The following is a 20,357-nucleotide window of genomic DNA, read 5'->3' as shown; positions in this document are numbered from 1 at the left end:
AATGTTGTTCGAATATTTTATATACAGTTATGTGCAGGTGATGTAATGTATTGAAGAAGAGGTAGGATATGTTAAAAAATATAAATGAAATATGGATATAAGTAGAAATGGATGGATTGAATATTGCACATGGTTGTGTTGACAAAAAGCAAAGTATTTGGTGGCAGTTTTAACTGTTCATGAGGTGGATGGCCTGAGGGAAAAAACTGTTCCTGTGCCTGGCTGTTCTAGTGCTCAGTGCTCTGTAGCGCCGGCCAGAGGGCAGCAGTTTGAAAAGGAAATGTGCTGGGCGAATGCGTCAAGAGTGATTTCACCAGCCCTTTTCGTTACTCTGGATGTGTACAGTTCTATCTGGGTGGGTAGGGTTAGGGTTAGGGTTAGGATAGGGTTAGGTTAAGAAAAAGAAAGAAAGTCATAGGGTTACAACAAAAGGGGTGAGTAAACAATGACTGAATTTTCATATTTGGGTGAACTAATCCTTTAATGTTATCTGCTATAGTACTATAGTTACTCCAGTTATTATTACATGCGTAAAATCATAATATATAAAGTATGTGTATGGGATCTCATCTCAAACGTTGTAAGAAACTTTTGGAATCTTTGCCATGTAACAGTAGTTTCTTTTTTCAGATGACCTTAATGACAATAACTGGAGTAACTATTGCATTTTGGCAGAAACTATGGTTACCATGGCAACTTGTTGAAACAGAGGGCAGTATGGTGAGTTTTGCAGGTTGCACATTTAAAGTCATTCTATTTTCTGCAGTAAATCCGACAACTCGCTCATTATCTAAACTCATTATGTTTTGTTCAGAATGGCATTCATTGACATTTGCAAAAGTGTCTAATTGATGATGCTGTAAGAAATTTGGATTTCCCAGAAGGAAATATCTGAACCAGGAATAGTGTGTCAGTACTGAGTAGTTGAAGAGAGAAGGCACTGATGAGAGAAATGCCCAAACTCTGGTTATATAACATAATAACCGCTTTGTTTAACGGACTGATAATTTGCTTATCAAAGCAGCATGATACCATGCAGCAGGTGGGTCAGGAACATTTGCTCATGCTATTTACATAATCAGCTGTAATTATACACACAATATTAGTGTGTCATGTTGTGTTTTAAATGGAATAAACAATACCAGGACCAGAGGACCTAACCAGACTAAACAATTCTCTCGGACATGAAGACATGAAGGATCTTTGTGTTTCAACCTGCTGCTGTGAACACACATTGCTTTCCCTTAATTAATTTGAATCTAGCGGTTTGGCAGCAGAGGAACATCATTCTTCCGTTTCTGACCAGCGTGGCCTTCCCCATCTGCTGTGCATCTGACATTTGACAGCTCAACACTGTATTAATTTACAACATAACCTTGTTTTGTGCAGAAAATCCCTTTGAATGCAGATGAAGTGGAGCCTATTCTGTATCTTTTCTTCCTCTTCTGCTTGTGTCTTGAGCTGATGAGCTCTTCAAGGACAGATTATTGCCATTTAAAGAAAAATAACTGAAGAAAGAGCTTCAGAACAGCTTGTGTTGGGCTGCCAGATGGTAACAAACAGGCATCAATATTGATTTAGTCTTTGAAAGTTTAGAATGTGTCGGGAGAAGATTTTATATCTCTGTTTGTGGTTAGGGAAATTACTGTTATTTTTAGATGTAAAAGAAAAAAAAAGAAAAAAAAAAAGAAGTCCTTATTTTCACTTGTCTTTCTTTGCAGATGCAAGTATTAATCCATCCATTTTTCTGTTTCAGTCTCCTTTCATTTGGAGGTAAACAAAAATACTCTGCTTTCACTAAAAACATACATGAAACAATTTACTGTCATTGCGTGAGTACAACAAAACTTAGTGTGACAACCCTCAGAAAAAAGCATCAGCTGACACTACTACTTAAAAGAGAAAGAAGAATAAAAATAGAATATGTACTGTATGTGTGTATATATATATATATATATATATATATATATATATATATATATATATATATATATATATATATATTTGCCAAAAAGTATTTTGAGTTCTTTTGGTAGGGTCTTTTTGACATTTTCACATTCTGTCTGTCTCATAATTGCATTCTGTTTCTGTTGTATAAAACCTTTTACATCTGTGGTGGCACTTGACACACTACAAATGATGAAAGACCAGAAGTTTTTGATATTTTGTTTGAAGTCTTGATTGAAATATTTCCTCTGAGCCAGTCTGTGGCATCCAGAGTGTCTGAGACCCTTTGAAATATCAGAGATCTGTACTATAACAGGAATGTCTGCATTGGACTTTTTGACCTCTGGATATGTAAGTTCATCACATGCGCCTGGAAACTTTATTTTGCTTGGTGTTGAGGTTAAAGGTCAGAGTTGGTAACCAGGTTGCTGATTCGATTACCCAAAAGGGGTGAGCCATGAGCCATTGACATTGTGCCCTTGACACAATGTCCTTGACCCAATGTGCCCTTTATGTAAGAAACTTCATCAGAGATGTTACAGATTTTGCCAAATATCATTGGCGATTTGAAATATGTTATTGAATCCGAATCATACCCAAAAGTTCTAGAGATTTTGGACCTTCCTTGGGGATCCAGACTAAAAAAAATGACAATATAGGAGCCACTGGCTCCTAAACTGAAAAATGTATGAACCAAATGGCTGTTTTCAGTGGCCAAATTTCTAGGGATGTCTCGATACCGATACTGGTACTCATGTACTTGCATTCATGCTCGTAAAAATGCTCAGATAACAAAAACCGATACCATCTGACGTGCAAATGTCATTGTGTAAATATTCAGAGCACAAATTAAAATCACTTTATGTCCTAATGAGATTATTTAGCCGCAAAAGCTGCGATTTAATGAGATAAATTATATTTTGAATGTGCTGTGCGCTTCAAATGTGAGCGCTTGCGATTGTGTGGAGACAATGTTGTGACGACGCCGGCTGCACGTACCTTTTAGGGTGTGTTCACACTTGGCAGGTTTGGTTAGATTAAAACGAACTCTGGTGCGATTGCTCTGTTAGTGCGGTTCATTTGAACAAGTGTGAACGCTGCCATCCGAACCTTGGTACGCACCAAACAAGCAGACCGAGACCGCCTGAATATTGGATCTCGGTCCGCTTCCAAACGAACTCTGGTGCGGTGCAATTGATATATGAACGCAGCATGGACCAAAGATGTCTAAACGGACCAATAACAGGAAGTAATTTGCCTAACACTGACCTCAAGCATACCTGGTATTTCTCATCATAGGAGCTATGTTGCCCATTACAGTTCGGTATAGGCGTCGGAACCGCCGTGTGCAACGGAGGAATTCCTGGCACTGTTTTGACTCCTTTACAAATTTTATTAGCTCTTCGTTTGTTCTCAGCTGGTAAAAATACCACCATATATACATATATAAATCCAACGAGTGCATTTCGCCCAGCAGCCAGCATTGTTTTGGATGTTCGGCAAGTTCCGTCGCAAAATATACGTCATACAATCTGTCCAATCAGGTTGTGACTTTATCCTGATGCCTTTTGTTTTGTATCTTTAGGTTTGGTGTTAAAAATGCCAGTGTGAACTCTAAGCAAACCAGGACTAAATGTATAATTTTCTTTTTTGGTCTGGACCAAGAGAACCAAGAGAACCGAACTACAAGTCTGAACACCTTAAAGCTCCTCCTTAGCTCAAACACGGAAAAAACTATCATGAGCATTGCACGCTCTGTTTGTAGCAGATGACAGTTAATAGAGCGCAAATTCAATTTGTAGCACAAGGCACATACAGTATACATATTTATTTAATTAAATAGCAGCCTTTTGTGTTTTAATAATCACCTTGAGTCACGTATTGACCGGCTTTTCCAGATTGACCGTCATGACAACACAGAAACACTTCAAAATAAAAGCTCCGTCAAAATAAAAGCTAAAAAAAAATAAAAAAATAATAATAATTTAACAGGCCGGAATCAGCAATAATCAATAAGGGTTTTGTAAAATATTCAAATGTTTTAGAACAGTATTTATTATTTTTTTCGTATATATATATATATATATATATATATATATATATATATATATATATATATATATATATATATATATAATGTTGTGAATATTTATCCTAACTTACACGTTGTTATATGAACCAACATGATCACACAGAGAATCGGCATGTTTTTTCCGTGAGTTCTGGTACCCTAGGATCGGCCACATTATGCTGACTCAGTGACAAGCGTCATCTCCAATCAGACAATTTTGCATTGGCTCCAGTGTGTTTACCTTTTGCTGTGGTGCAACCGGAAGTGCATTGCGTCAGCAGCGTGAGAGACATGTGTTCGGATCCCACGTTGAAAGCAGAATGTAATCACGTCCACATTATCAGTGATGAGCGTTATTAGGAGGTTGCATTTCCCCCCCTAACATTACATTTTTACTCCACTCATGGTTTATAAATGATAAAATATGCATTCCTCTTCAGCCTGTACAGCTGAAAACAACTCACTTAACAACTCGCTTTTGGCGCCCCCCTGTGGAGATTTTGCCCGGAAAATGGATGCTCATACACCCAACAACTCTTACCGCTTTGGCCACTGGGGGCAATGTTTTGAATTCCAGTAATACAGATTGATTTTAGCTAAAGAAAAGTCAACCTGCTGTTTCCAAGTTCACTGTGAGATCCATCTGTATGAACAATTAATCAGTAATTAGACAGATGTTAAGTCTAACAAACCTAAAGTACACATCACAGTAATGGTACTCGGTTCAAATCGGTTCAATTTAGTAACTCACAAGATGATATTTGATGAAGCCACAAATGAATGCACACAAAGTGTTTTTATTATCACAATTATATTTTGTCACATTTGTGACCATTTTAGTCACCCTGACTTTCCCCATGAAGTATCATGAGCAACAAAAGCTATTATCTGTACAGAGGCCTTGCTTTGTGTTTAAGTATTCTGTTGAGAGACAGAATAAAGAATGGAGGGAGATATGGCCGTTAACACATTAGCACACACCTCTATAGACAAACACAAAGCTACCAATGAGCCCACACCAATCATACAGTAAACACATCAGCAGTACATGTGAATCAGAACAGATCCTTGGGACAGTCCCCTCCCTACTGCTTATAAAAATATTCATTCTCCAGTATGAAGTATTTTTATTAATTCTCCCTTAGGGAAATATTATGTGACAGAGAAAAGGCCTTTTTAATGAGAAAAGTTGGAATTATTTTGAGCAGTATCTAATTGCTGGTTAAACGTCACATTATCTCAGCCCTTCTTCACTTTGCAATGTGACACAGCACAAGTAAACCAACCAAGATCCGTAACCCAAATTGAAATGATCAACACTTATCCTGGTAATAGTTTTAGTCTGTAATGAGCAAGATCCATTCACTGTCTGCATACCACAACAAGCTGTCCAGCCGTTATGGCTCCATGTCCATGGCTTACTCCAATTTTCTCAGCTTTGAGTCTTAGCATACTTTGTCCTTTTAAGGGAGGCAGTCTGTAGACCTGTGATGTGAATATCCTCTCGCAAAAGGCAGTGAGTAAAAATCTGTCAAACAGATGCTGAAGTGTTGAAACCAATCATTGGAAGCTCCAGAGGTCGTCTGCTGTAAATGAGGCCAGTGATCCCTGCACTTCTACTGGGTCAGTATTTTTTTTTGTAATTAAAGGGATAGTTTACCCTGAAAATAAAAATTCTGTCAAAATGTAAAATTTTGGGTGAGCTATCCCTTTAATTAATAATGTATTTATAGTTGCAATTTGTGTTGACTCGATCTGTGGGTTGCTATTGATCATCTAAACATCTTAAACTGTGTTTAATATGTCACCCTTGAAAAAATGGACACAGACTTTGACAGCAGATCTCACTTTATGATGAAAGAGGGTTTCCTCATCAATGTTGTTTAGAATGTCAGAGCTGTTTGACATAGTTTCAGATAAGCGCCTAGCCATTTGAGATGTTTGACATCCTGTAGCTTCAAAGTGGAGAATTATCAGTAGAATTAAAATAGGTCAAATTGGTCTGCTGTTATTTATGCTCCTGCTGTCTTTCATCCTCAATTGCACAACATCAGAGATAAGACCCCATTTTATCTGCAGATGTATGTGTATGCGTGTATTAAAAGTGTTTTAGGTTGTTGCGCTGAAATTTGCTGGTGCAGAACTGACCATTGAAAGAAATATCACAAATGAGATCTCCTTAATATCTCAGTTGTTTTTCCTAGACAACAATGAAATTAAATGGCTACCAAATGGAGACTGTTGCTCAAGTTTCTCAACAATGTGATCAGATTTACCAAGGTACCAACATCTGCACTGAAAAGTCAGAGATTTCAATGTGAATTTATTTATCATGAGAATTTGTCATTAAATTCTTATAAGACCAAATGATCTGAGCTATACAATCCACAATAGTTTTATAGCTCTATATTCTTATATGATGTCAACAATTGTCTACTTTTGTCCATTTTTATTTCTCCTAAAGAATTGCAGCAAACTTAAAAGACAACATTAATACTTAAATGAAACAGCTAAGAACTCCATTAAGTTTAATTCAATAATATTATCCTCTGGGTGAGAATGTCCATGTGTGTAGAGTCAAATGAAAGAGGAACTACAAAATGTAATGCAGAGATCTTAAAAGGCCCTGTTTCTGCTGTCCGAGGAGCGTGTCTGTGGAATGTAAACACTGTGTGGTTCACAGGTGAGTTTTTGTGGGCTTGAGCAGCTAAATCTGATGTCTGGCATCAGTCCAGGTTCACACAAACAAGAGCACGGCTGTCACAATGATAGGCTTTTTGTTAAGGAACACTCAAAAGTCTTCGGAAGTGTGATATAAAAAATACATCGCATATGTCAACTCTACCGGGATAATGAGATTTACATGAGATTTAAATAACACACCACATCAAGCCTTGTACAGTATTTCCATCTACCCTCCTTTGAGCAATTAAAGGTGCTCTAGCAGCACCAGAAAGAATTGCAAAAATAATGACTGTTTCCAAACAGGCTCCCTAAACATTCCCTGTCTGCTATGGTCCAGACAAGCATGTAGTCCAAACTCATGTGATTGGTTGAGCCAGAAGTCAGCCTACGAATGGCTTGCTTTTAGTTGTCTCTGCATATTAAACAAATGTGGAGAAAGTATTTTGAAAAAAATGACATATTTCACTTTTAAGCCCGTTAGAGAGTTTTACTGAGATAAATCTATTTTTGAATGGATTACTCTTTATAAATATTTTGCTGTGAGGTGTATTTCAGACTCTCGTGTCATCTTTATTACTGAGTGCCTGAGTGGAAGTTTACATTGACTTTTAATTACTTGAAAGATTTGTATTTGTGTGTCTCTGTGTGTGTCTATGATGCAAACCTTTGCAATCCTCATTTTGTACAAGTATTCTGGTTTTTGTTTGCTTTGACGTTCAGCACTGGCTAAGAGACTTGGTCTATTTCATCTGTTATTTTTATATATTTTTTTATTTTTTTAAAACCCACATTCCTAGTGGATTCACTCCTGAAGCATTTCATTGGTTATGTTCGGAATAGCATAATACTATTCTGATTCTAGCATTCTACCATTACTGTTCCTGCCGTATACTGTATCGAATGCATACTGTGCATAATATGCCATTTTTTTGTATGCATGGAATAACCAAATGAACTAAACATGTTTCTCTTGACTGCTAAATTAACCTTTTTACTCCCAAGATGACAAGTGGACATTCACAGAAATAAACTTTCTCGAGTTTAAGGTCATGTGACAAATGTTATAAGGTCATGTGACAACAAAGTTGAAATGTTTATTGTGGCATAATGTATTTTTTACAAACTATTATTAAAAAGTAGTAGGTAGTGTTCTGCGTAAACTGCACCGTACGCAACAAACAAAAGGCTAGCATTCCATTCCAAACATAGCCATTATCTAAACAGTGTTGTAGAAGTGACACAGCCTTATTTAACATCATCTTTCCTCACTGTACAGGTCTAAGGAACTGATCAAGTCAGCTATCCTAGACAATGACTTCATGAAGAACCTGGAGATGTCTCAGATCCAGGAGATAGTAGACTGTATGTATCCAGTGGACTATGACAAAAACAGCTGTATTATTAAAGAGGGGGATGTGGGCTCCCTCGTCTACGTCATGGAAGGTGAGAGACAGGAATGGAAAAGTTCCTCTTGAAAAGAGAGTATGAGAGCTTTCTCTGTGTGTGAGTGAGCCAATATTTAGGTATGTTCAGAAATTCTAAAAGTGATAGTTCACCCAAAATGAAAATTCTGTCATTATATACTCACCCTCATGCCTCACGTAAAACCATAGCAAAGTTTCCTAAGCAACTGTCAAAGACAGTCAACCAATAGACAAAGAGTGTTCAGCATCACACAAACCTGAGATACTTTCAAAATCAATTGGTACATTTCCTGTACTTACTCCAAAACTGCTCCAGTGACAAATCATTAGGATTTGTTCGCACTCTTTAGTGTTTTGATATGAAGTAATGCAGTTCATGAATAATCAATTGTGTGACGTCTCAACGCCATTATTGGAGGATTAACTATTATTTTTTCTGTTATTACTGTGATCGTGATGATCATGTATATATGGTGAGCTATTCAAACGGGTTTAACAAATATCCGCACTGTGATCCGCACACAGATCCGAGTGACTCTCGAGCATGCGCATGTTTGAATGACATAGCGCGCGAGTGCGCATACCAAATCCGAGGAGAGCTGTTAAACTATCGTTCCATTGATCTCTACCCCAAAAATGTATAACCATTCTTGCAAGTGTTTAACTGATGGGGGCTTTTTTAAATGTACGATATGATGCAATATGTAGAGAGTGAGTGGCAGATGGCCGATATAATGCAATATACTGTATGCAGTGTATTTTAATGATAGCAAATGAGATGTACACAAGATTACTAAAATTATAACTTATTTTACCCAGTATTTACTCAAAATTGACTTTTTTTTTTTCTAAAAATGTATTCTTTTCTATATGTATTTTAGCAGGCTTGTTTGTTAACGGCCATTGCACAGAATATCAAAATGGCCAAAATGGTCTGTCGCTTATTTACAAATGTATTGCAATATTTTATTTAAAGCATCAACATTACTTGTCTTGGACTTTGCCGTTGTTGCTGTCCCCGATTGGTCAGTGGACCTGTCTCTGATGTCTTTACATCTGTCAATACATCTGTCAATGTGTGTTGTTTAACTAGAAAAAAGAGGTTTGTCGTTTGTAAGGATCAGAGGATTTTCTCTGTCCTCTCTGTTTGTGTTTCTGAGGGAGTGAAGGAACATGGTTTGAATTATAGGATTTCGTCAGTCATGCCCCAGAGATTCAGTGCTTTTGTGGTACAAATTGGGCATTTCCCCAACACACCAAAACCTGCCACAAGCCAATTATACAGAGAGGGATAGAGTGAGTGCATATCTGCTGTATAAAATCCCAGAACACATTAGCTCTTTTTCAAAACCTAGTGAGCTTCCTTGCTGCCTAGTGCCTGCATTGGCAGCTTCCTCATTGGTGATCGATTTGAAACGTTCTTTATAGGCAGCAACTCAAATAGTGTTTGCCACACAAATTGTGTGCATTTTAGAAGGCAGCATATTTAAGATGCCTACCCTTTGGAACTGCTTTTGTGTCTGGAGCATGCCCAAGGTGCTTTAAAATGTAGCTTCCATAGGCAATTCACTAGGTTTTAAAACAGTGCAATATGATGTGTTGTTTGTCTATAATAATAAAACAAATATGATCATACATACTCAGAGAAACAAACTGCTTAATCAACATTAGCTCTGCTTTGTTCAGATATTGCCATAGAAATAATCTGTAGATCAGGGAGAACACAGGATTTGGAGAGAAAGGACATGGGAGAGAGGGAGAAAGAGGACCATTCCTTTGGGATTTTCTCTTAGAAAGAGAAACAAACTCTTCAGAGCAGGGCGGTTGTAGGGGTGGGGGGTGGGGGGGTCCGCCATTTCTCTGACAATCATTCGCTTTTTTCCAATGTGAGTCTATGGGAGTAATTTGTGTTTGAGTAGTTTTAAGTGGAATTTTATAGAAATTGTCCAAAGAAACATTACGTTTTTTTGTTGCTGTGTCACTTGTAATAGTGACACAAGGGACCTAGATTGGATACGTGCACTATGTTTTATTTGTTTTTTTAAATCTTTAAATAAATCACGATAAGATCATGCTATGGATTATACTGTGTCAGCCCTCATTCCCAAATGAATATGAATGACATCAGCAAGGACACCTACATTTGCTCCAAGGTAAATGAAAGATAATAACATAATGTTAATTCATTAATGTATTTATTCAGGTCTTAGTAAAGGCGATAGTAAATAAAAAGTTCACAGCATCATAGTGAGTGTGTTATGAGACATTATGAGCAGTTCTGTTCACATTCACTAATGTTATCAGGTGAGTAATCGCCATCAAATGCCGCTTTTTTTTCTTTTCAAGTAACGTAATGATCAAATAATGTCAAGTAATGATTGTTTACAGTTGTGCCAAAAAAAAAAAAACGCGCCATTCACAGCACTCTCCCATTCATTACTATGGGAAGTTCTGCAAAGCTTGTCAGAGCGAGCAACGGTAGCCAAGAATGTCGGAGCTTAACAAAGAGTCAATTGACTACGTTTTTGAGTCCTTTCCTAAGCATTAAAGGGTGTCCCTATCTACAGCTATTGTATTCCAAAGACAGACTGAAATATTAATTAAAATGTCTCTTTTTTTTTCTACATAAAGTCAAACAGGTTTGGAAAGACATAACAACAACATGGTAAATTATGACAGAATTTAAATATTTGGGTGAACTGTTCTTTTAAAGAAAATATTAAATCAGATTTGACCCTGTTTACTTAAAAATGTTCTTGTCTTTTTATGATTCATCAGTACTTTTTATTCTAAAGTTAAAATTGTTTGTTTTCATCAGTATGTAATAACTCTATCCGTCCCTGAAATAGTGGTCGGGCAATATGAGTTTTTAATGGCCGATATAACCCACAAGACAATACCACATAATACAACTCGATGACAGATGAGATGTGCACAAAATTGCTAAAACGAATGAAACATTTAGTTTACACAATACTGACTCAAAATTCTCTAAAAACAGACAACATCAGTAGATTTTGGAATTGATGCAAGGGTTAACTAACACTTCTGTTAAAGGTGCAGTATGTAAGATTCAGAAACCCTTGTTATTAATGACACCTGTGGCCATTAAGTGAACTGCAGCCAGCGACCTGTTGCTCGTGCTCGCGCACTCCATAGGGACGTGAGCATCGGCCAAAACAATGACGTAAAGTACAAAGAGACTGAACGTGATTCACCGACATCATGCTGACAGATGAGGTTGCATAATTAAAATTACACAGTTATGACAGTTTTACTACAAACTTTGAGACTGTATTTTATATTTGACTCTCCAGTGCTGGAACAGGGCTAAAACAAAGTGTGGATATAGCTCTGACTATGCGAGACTGTAGTTTGAAGTAATCACTTTTCTTTGCATGATACATTGACTGCATTTATATGATAGCCTATGTCGGCGTTAGCTAGCTAGCCAGCTTTATCAATAGCTGTTAGCTAAATTTGATAAAATAGACTATACATTATAAATATGTTGACAATTCAGTATTGATGTGATTCCATCACAACTGTCATTTTGATATATCGATGCACTATTGTTTTATAATAATAGATTGTATATATTTTCTGTATAACCAAGTTACATTACACTAATGAATGGGTCTTTTTGCATTATCTTGAACATTGTCTAGCATTCATTTCATGTGTTATTGTAGTTTACCTTGCTGAATAATTACAGATTAACATTGTTTATGACAGTTACTGTGCAGGCAAGATCAAGCTAGCTAAAATTACACAGATCAATCCTTATGGCACTATATTTCACATGCTTTGCAGTTATGTAAGCTTACCTGTCCATTAAGAAGAACGCCAATTCAGGGTCGGTTTTGATCTCCAAAACTGAACAAAGTTCCCTCTAGGAATAAAATGCCCTGCCGATGTTCACTCTAGTTTTTGCTCGACCACGATCACGTTTCCGCTTAGCCAGACTGGATTCAGTATATACATTTTTTTTTTTGGCTTACTCTGAGTTTGTGTAGGAGTCGGTCTTGTGCTGAGTGCCAGACGTTTGCTGGATTTCATCTCTAAGATAACGTTACCTAGTGTTGCAGTTTATTGTCGCTGTTGAATAGCGGAAGAGAAGCTATTACTGTCTGATGCAAGGCTCTCGGGAGCGCGCATAAACGTCACCTCCTTTGGATTTTCCCGGCAAAACCGACCCACTCCCTTCACATGAAAATCAGTCTACAGGCTTTAATAGGCAACCTAGGAAGTCCAGGAAGGGCTCATTTTTTAAGTTGCGTTACAAGCCGTTCACACATTGGCAAAAAAAAGGCGAATATTACATGAAAACTGTTACATATTGCACCTTTAAATAATGCTGATCTTCTCAAATGAGACAACAATTGGCTGATTAATTTGCCTGGTTGACATATTGGTCTTTCACTACTCTTAAACAACTTTTCTGCTGACGTAACCAAGACCGCATGGGTGAGGCAAATGAACCAACAATATCATACCCCAAAAGTTTAGCTTTTCACAATTCAATCTAATCATGTCCCGTTCAATGTTATTTCCTTGTTAGCTTGCAGAGTAAACACAAGACAATCTCCCATCATTTAATATCTGTCTTCAGTGGGCTTATCTGCAGTCCACACTCTTGATTTCATTTCATGCATTATTTCTTTCCTGCCTATTTAATCACTTAGCATCTGTCCCTGAGTTATTAATGTTTATTTAGTAGAGCCCATGTTGGACGAACATCTCTCCTTTTTCTTTTCATATTTGTGAATCATGGGCAATAGGTGATTGGCTATAGGGTATTAATAGAAGCTCAAGGGTACTCGGAAATATACATCTTAATAACCCTGACAGAGCAAACATTATGAACAGGTTGGGGGGGGGGGGGGGGGGTCACCTGTCGTCTTGCAGTGCCAGCCCTTAACACGTCAGTGCCTGTGCCCCATGTGGCATCACAAGAGATGTTTGCATTTTTTACCAAAGAAGCACATCAGTGCATGTTGGGAAATGTAATGAGTTGTTCACAGCAATGTCCTTGACCTTAAGGGTCATTGCTTCCTGTGTCTGTCGCAGGAGGAACTAGAGGTCACGTTATTGTACATTATTACTTCCTGTTTTGGTGGTGGGTGTATTAGCTTTTGAAAAAACATTTAAGGAGCTTAAAATTACTACAGCCTTTCAGTTTGATCAAACCTTGTGCTGAACCTTACAACTTTGACCCTGTTCTTGCTCACAATCTTTAAAAACCTCCTGCACTGCTTAATTTCATGAATATTACTCCAATTATTGAATTAACTTTCTGTTTAATAAAAACACATGCTGTAGACACAGTGGCCCCATAAAGTATTTGGACACTATTTAAGACACTTACAAATATAATCATATCATTTCAATAGAAATAAAACTAACAAATCAAGTGGGATTTATTTTAAAGGAAGATAGCACAAGCAGAATTTTCAAGATAAAATATTTCACAAAAGAGGTTTGTTAAGTTTTAAACCATAAAAATAGATATGCTGTTCAAAACTGAGCCAAAAAGTATTTAGGCCCTTTCTGTGATGAACTACAACCGACTTCTTACATCCACTAAAAATCGCCTAAGGACCAGTTGGTTAAAAGTAAAAGCAAAAATAGCTAAGACAAGTAAAGTTAGTTCTGAGCATCATTTGTATTAGTCCTCTTTGTATGTGGCTGTTTGTATAATTTTTTGTATTTTCTTTTGTATTTGTGTATTTGTATTTTTGTATTTTATATGCAGCGGCTCTGAGCCCAAGACAAATTTCCTATACGGGACAATAAAGTTTACCCTTACCCCTTACCCTTGTTTGCATGTGCCACTTTGTTTGATTGTATTATCTAATGCAATGAAATCCATACATTTTAAGTATGGTTTAAATGTCCAATGTATTTTTGGGGCCACTGTATAAAGACTTATTTATTAGACTTTATGACAAAGATTATAGCTAATCTTCATGTTTCAAAATTTTGACCATGTCCTGTGGTGCTGATAAGCTGTGTTCATTTTAATATTTAATTCCCTTATGACTGTAATAATAACTGCCAAATTGAATGATGGACTTATATGACCTATTGTGGGTAACCTTTTCATTAATTCTAAGCCTGAATCTAATTTTATCTTGTTGATGCCAAGATAAAACAGTACCTAAGACATTATTTGCATGCTCTTACCTCTCATTTTAATGTGATCATAAAACATTTGATTGTATTTTTTTATCCTGTGTACACACTTTAATGTAAGTGTGTAAATACATTAGAGAACATCCATCAGGAGGAAATTTTATAATCAGAATTTATCTAAGGTGCCTAAAGATTTTTTCTCGAAAACTCCACGATGGCCTAACAACACATATGGAGAATATTGTTTGCACCAAAACAAACATATGAGGAACAAAATCACAATGTATTTTTGACAGGTGCAGTTCAACTTAGAGATGTAAATCTCATGCTGTGTATGATTCTGTGCTTTGGTCACAAATATGAAGAAAAAAACCCCCCAGCTAAATAATCCAATTGTCATTCAGACAAAAGGCATTTTTATTAAAAAATAATAATAAATACTGCAAAAGTAAAGTTTCTTGGCTGGTAAATTATTGCACTTCAGCCATTGGCAGGTGTTGCAAAAAAGTAATTTTGGACCCTTGTCATAATGAATGTGGAGAAAGGTTTGATTAAGGTCAAGGCCATAATCCTCTTTTGCCAGAGCCGAATATTAATGATTATTTAAATTGTCCATTAGAAGATATGGGTCATCAACTCTCTCTTTTCTCTTATTCTTACATTCTTCTCATCTAAGGAGAGGTTTATTCTCTCTTTCTCTCATCTGAAAACTTGAGATGTCCTTCACACCTTTTCAATACCTTTCTCTGCATCTCTCTGTCTCATCTCACATTGTTTTTCACCTGTGTCATCACCTATGTGTCTGCTTGTCTGTTGAAAATTGAGAAAAGCTGCCCTCTTTTTTTGTGTGTGTGATGAAGCACCTGTCGGGCACAGCATATAATTTCCTATCAGTCAGTTCTATCAGTTCTGTCATCCTATTCTCTCTTGTCTAATTCCATCACAATTGAGACAAATAGTGTTTAAAATGAAACATTATAAAAGGCCTCATAAAATATTACTTTCTTCTATGTGACATGGACTTGTTTGTGAAAAGTTGTGGGAGATTCCAATGCAGTGGATTAAAAGTCATGTTCAAGATTGTTCAAGTGGGTGTGCAAATTTCACTGAATTGTTCACAGACTGGTTATGAACTAGTTTCCAAACATATAAAGTTGTGATTTAACATGCCTATAAATTATTGAAGTATGTCTAAATGTTTTTATTCCAGAGGGGAAAGTTGAAGTGACTAAAGAAGGATTGAAGTTATGCACTATGGGACCAGGAAAAGTGTTTGGAGAACTTGCCATCCTTTATAACTGCACCAGGACGGCCACTGTGAGAAGTGAGTACACAGTAGCGAATGAAGTAATTCTGATGACTCAAGCAAACAGTTTTCAAAGGGAAATTTTGGGGTATTTTGCTCTCTAAGCGCAGTGGTAATATACTGATTTACAGTCTGAGTTTCATCCAGGACACATTTCCTATCTTGCTACTGTGGGATTTCCTCCCGGGACAAATAATTCTCAGTATGACTGAAGACAACAGTGACACTAGAAATCACTCCATCTGTGATTTTAATTTGTGCTCTTATCAGTAGAGAGGGGGCCGGACTCAGATATATATGAGGGTTGAACAGAAATAAATAGTAGGATAGTAGGATAAATTCTAAGAAATAATAAGTGAAATATTTGAAGTTGATAATTTTTTCTTAAGTTAGGAAATAAAAAGAAAATAGTAGTGAAAGGAATATTCCAGGTTCAATACAAGTTAATCTTAATCAACAGCATTTGTGGCATAATGTTGATTACAACAAAATGTATTTCTATTTGTTACTCCTTTTCTTTAAAAAAAAAAAAAAAAATCAAAATTCGAGGTTACAGTGAGGCACTTGCAATGGAAGTGAATGGGGCCAATTTTTGGAGGGTTTAAAGGCAGAAACATGCATCTTACAATTTTTCTGTTAAAATGTGTGTATTGTTTGAGCTGTAAAGTTGTTTAAATCATTGTTTTTGCGGTGGACTAATAAATAACAGTGTTTACATCTTTACGTTGTCAAGGCAACAAAGTTGTAAAATTGGATATAACAGAGAAAAGGTTTGTAAGCGATTTTATCACATTAAAATCATGTTAACACAATAATTATTGGCATAATGTTGATTACAACAAAAATGCTAAATTAAAATATTTTTTATTAAATAATAAAAAAGTTTTTAAATGAAAAGTTGATTCATTTTTGTGGTAATCAACATTATGCCACAAATTGTGTTGATTGAGCTGAACTTGTGTTGAACATTGAATATGCCTTTTAGAAGAATTTTATTTCTAAGAATATTTCTGGCTACTGGTTCTCATTATATAATTACCAGCCAGTTAACACAGCAGTAATTAAAATCCATTGTTATCCCATTAGTATTATTTTTTTTTAAACTAGATAATCTCATATGCACAGGCCTGTGTGCTGTCATTTCTGGATAATTTTCAAGCCTTTTCTTCATTTCTTATTCCATTCTTCTCTTCATTTTCTTTTTCTTTGTGCCATCATTCTCTTTCATACATATTATCTTTTTTTCCTTTGCTTGGCTCTGTTTTTCCATCCTCTCTCCGTCAGCTCTCTCTCTATTCTGGCAGTGTTTATGCTTCCTGTGAGCCTGCACTCTGGTTCTCTGGTTAGCGTCTGGGACAGAAAGTGAGCTGGGCTGGGATTAGGGGACATTCATGTGTCTGATCTCCCCACACATGGCCAAATGTGACACATGACTGTGTGCATGACTGCCATTAGAGCAAAGCAATCTCTAATCTCACTTGCAGAAGAGTCTGGAGAATTCTCATTCAATTCAGTTATTTTCGCTTCAGTTTATGTAAGTAATATTTTAGGTTAAATACAATTTAATCTTGATTCCCGCAAAAAAAAAAATAATTGTAAAAAAATGACTTGGTTGGTAAAAAGAACCGAAAATGTGTGTACAGTAATGCTCGTACAATGAATGCCAAACGGGCAAATGTCCATCACCTAAAAAACACAAAAAACATACAATTGTCACACTGTTTTGAAAGCATTGAACATCCTTTTATGTGCATGTCTTAACTCATGTAAACTTTCACTTGATATGCACAAGGTTACCACAGGAACATGATGCAGCGTGATGTATCTGTAAAACACTTTTTACATCAACCTTGAAAAGTAGTCTTACCTCAAAAGGATGATTTATACAACTTTACAGATCAAAAAACACAATTAATTAATTGCACATCTTTGCTATTAATCACATGCCCCTTAGACTTCCATTGTAAGTGTGAAAGTGTAAACATGATTTGTGCTTATTTTACCAACTGAGGAATGCATCAGAAATAATTTCTGTTTTAATCATCAGCGTGACACCAATGCTGTCCATACACATCCATTTGTGTTAAACCTTTAATTCAATTCAAATTTTGTGTGTGCTTGTTAATGGGTAAAAATTCCACAGACTTATTGAAGAAGGCACCCGAGCCCTATCTAGAGACCAGAATATTATAGAGAAATGAGGATTTTGACTTGGCAAAGTTAGCGATCTTTTTTTTCTTAAAAAAAAATGTAAAGATCTAGTTATTTATGACATCAAAATCTTTTGCATAGCTGCTGTGTTGTTAATTCTCTTTCTCTCTCTCATTCTCTCTCTTAAACACACACCTTTTGTTGTATTTGGTTTCCAGTGGTGTTAGCATGTAAATGAGTTTTCTGGAGAAGCTGTGGCTTAGAGTATTAGAATGCACAGGGGAATCAGCACAGATATACCAGTGCTTAAAGTGCTGTTGACCTGCAGTGATCTCACCCACCGTACTGCTGCCCTGTCTTTTCATAGCTATAAACAACAGAGCAGAGGAGGACTCAACAGAGAAGAGAGAAAGCCCAATGATTCATTCCCCTGAAAGGGCGATGCAAGATAAAGGCTCTTTATCACATTACTCTGTTGTAATTATTGTACCCCAGTGGATGCTCTACAGATATTGTAAGAGAAACACTGACCCACTCTTAGCAAGCACATTATGACCCTGAAGGAAAACAAACATATTACAGCAAAAGTTTAATATGGCATCTTTTTCTTTTGCTTGAGAGAATATGAGTCTTTACTGCCGCTATTAGTCTTTGGAAGTGTCTAGATGTTATACAGGTTTTTTACCTTTATTTGCTATAAACTAGGGATGCACCAATGTGGAATTTCTGGGCAGATACCTATAACCAATAATTCACAGTTCATTGTGGCCAATATAGTAACCAATAATTGTATTTTTTGCTTTTAAACTGGAGCTGCTAGGTTAATTTTCTAAAAAACTGTAAACACTGTGTCTCTGTGGTGCTGTTAAAATTCTAGGGCGTTCGCGATTTCTTGATTTAATTCAGTTCAAAACTGAAATGGGTAGATCGCGTTGAACTAGTTAAAGAAAAAGTAGATCATGCATTAAAAAAATGTTGGGCACACCTGGAGTAGCCAATCTCTGTCCGCTTAATTTGTATCTTTTTTTTTTTATATTATAGATCTGCTTTGGGTGTCTTAGATATTGTTTGCACAATTGTTTTGTTATTGTTATTCAGTCATGGAGTACATCAAAACTTATGCTAATGAATGCATTTTAGCCAAACGTGACTTCACCTCGATAAATTTATGCAATCTGAATTAAGTATTTTTTCCGATTACTCGATTAATCATCAGAATAATCGTTAGATTACTCTATTACAAAAATGATAGAAAGTTACAGCCCTAAACAATTCCTCTGTTTTAAGCGACCCCTCCGCCCTGACACAACAATATTGACTCAACCAATGCCGTGAGTTGGGAGTGAGACTATCTGTTTGTTTGATCAACAGCATATGGGGGGCGTATTTGGAAAGCTGTTTAAAAATAATTTGTATTTTTGCAATTATGTTCGATGGTGCTTGTGGTGCAGAAATTACACTCTTCAGCTTTAACATACCTGGGTCATATTTCACCCCAAAATCAAGGTAAAGAAGTAAGGGCTTAGCAAGTGCCACAAATGAAAGTTTTCCTATGCTGACAAACAAATGCTCCATCAGTAACCGTTTGACTTGGCACCTTCATTTGCTGGTTTGCCAGCTACGATTTAGAGTTTGTTTACTTCTGTCCAAGAGGATTTAAAAACTGAAAATGAAAGTTTGAGAGATGTACTCATAGATAAGACCATCCTGGCACTAAATAAGAAACCTCAAACTGTGGCCCTGCAGTAGTTTGATGAAGACTCGATAGAACAGTTGGAGTTTTAGATGTGATTTGTGTTGTTTTGTTTTGTTTGATTGTGACAAAATACTTAGTAAGGGATCAGTTTGCATTTCAGACAGAACTTGCTTTGGTCAAAACAAATTTAGCAGCGCATGTTTTATTTTCTGTATGAAGCGATCCAGCTGAGAAATAAACACCGATGCTCGAGGTGTTTTGGTTTTAGTTAAAACTGTTGTGCTGCCATCATGATCTGCTGTAAACAAATATGAGCAAAGCTGGCTAAAATCGGCAGTTCTAATCTGATTGGCTGACTGCTAAGCCATTTTCTGGAGGTAGGGTGCACATATCCGCTGTTTTTACAGGTTCCTAGGGTGCTGTAATGAGCTCTTCTAAGGAAGAACTAGTTGGTGAATTTGCCAAAATTCTCAGTGTTCATGAAATTGAATCTAGTAGCAAGTAAAAAGCACTACTATATACTGTATTCTACTTTATTTTCAGAGTTATGTCAGATTTCAGATATGTCTGCTCCTACAGTAAATGTTACATAAACATAATGTACATATCAGTCTGAAAGCCGCTTACTGTCTAAACGGTACTTCTCCAGAATAAGCTTTTTTTGTGTGGTCCAAATTTAATTCTGGTGGTGTGGTTTCATGGGATTAAGATCATACATAATAACATATTGTCATCTAATCTGATGCATTTAACAAACTGTTATGGCAGCAAATGTTGTAGCCTGTCTTTAATGGACACAAGCACAATATTCACGCCAAATGCTGAAACACTTGTACATTTGAGATAACAGCCTTATTCAAGATCTTATCTTTTTTTTAATCTCTTTTCATTTCATTTGAGATAACATCTATCATTTTGGAGAGATTACTGTAATGGCACAAA

The 20,357-nt window shown here is 36.4% G+C and overlaps 1 protein-coding gene across 3 annotated transcripts in view; it reads left to right on the top strand.

Annotated features, from left to right (window-relative positions):
* LOC127412113 (cGMP-dependent protein kinase 1-like) overlaps positions 1–20,357 on the top strand; it is an 87,615-nt gene that overhangs the window by 6,773 nt on the left and 60,485 nt on the right. For 2 of the 3 annotated variants that reach the window (XM_051648200.1, XM_051648199.1), the window contains exons 2-3: positions 7,980–8,146; positions 15,473–15,586. In XM_051648200.1, coding sequence (XP_051504160.1) covers positions 7,980–8,146; positions 15,473–15,586 — 281 coding nt within the window. Of the gene's footprint in view, positions 1–5,566; positions 5,642–7,979; positions 8,147–15,472; positions 15,587–20,357 lie in introns of those variants that run through there. The other variant, XM_051648201.1, reaches the window with a different exon arrangement.

The sequence above is a fragment of the Myxocyprinus asiaticus genome, chromosome 21 (genome assembly GCF_019703515.2).
Source record: "Myxocyprinus asiaticus isolate MX2 ecotype Aquarium Trade chromosome 21, UBuf_Myxa_2, whole genome shotgun sequence".
Taxonomy (NCBI): domain Eukaryota; kingdom Metazoa; phylum Chordata; class Actinopteri; order Cypriniformes; family Catostomidae; genus Myxocyprinus; species Myxocyprinus asiaticus.
This window is presented reverse-complemented; position numbering and strand designations above follow the sequence as displayed.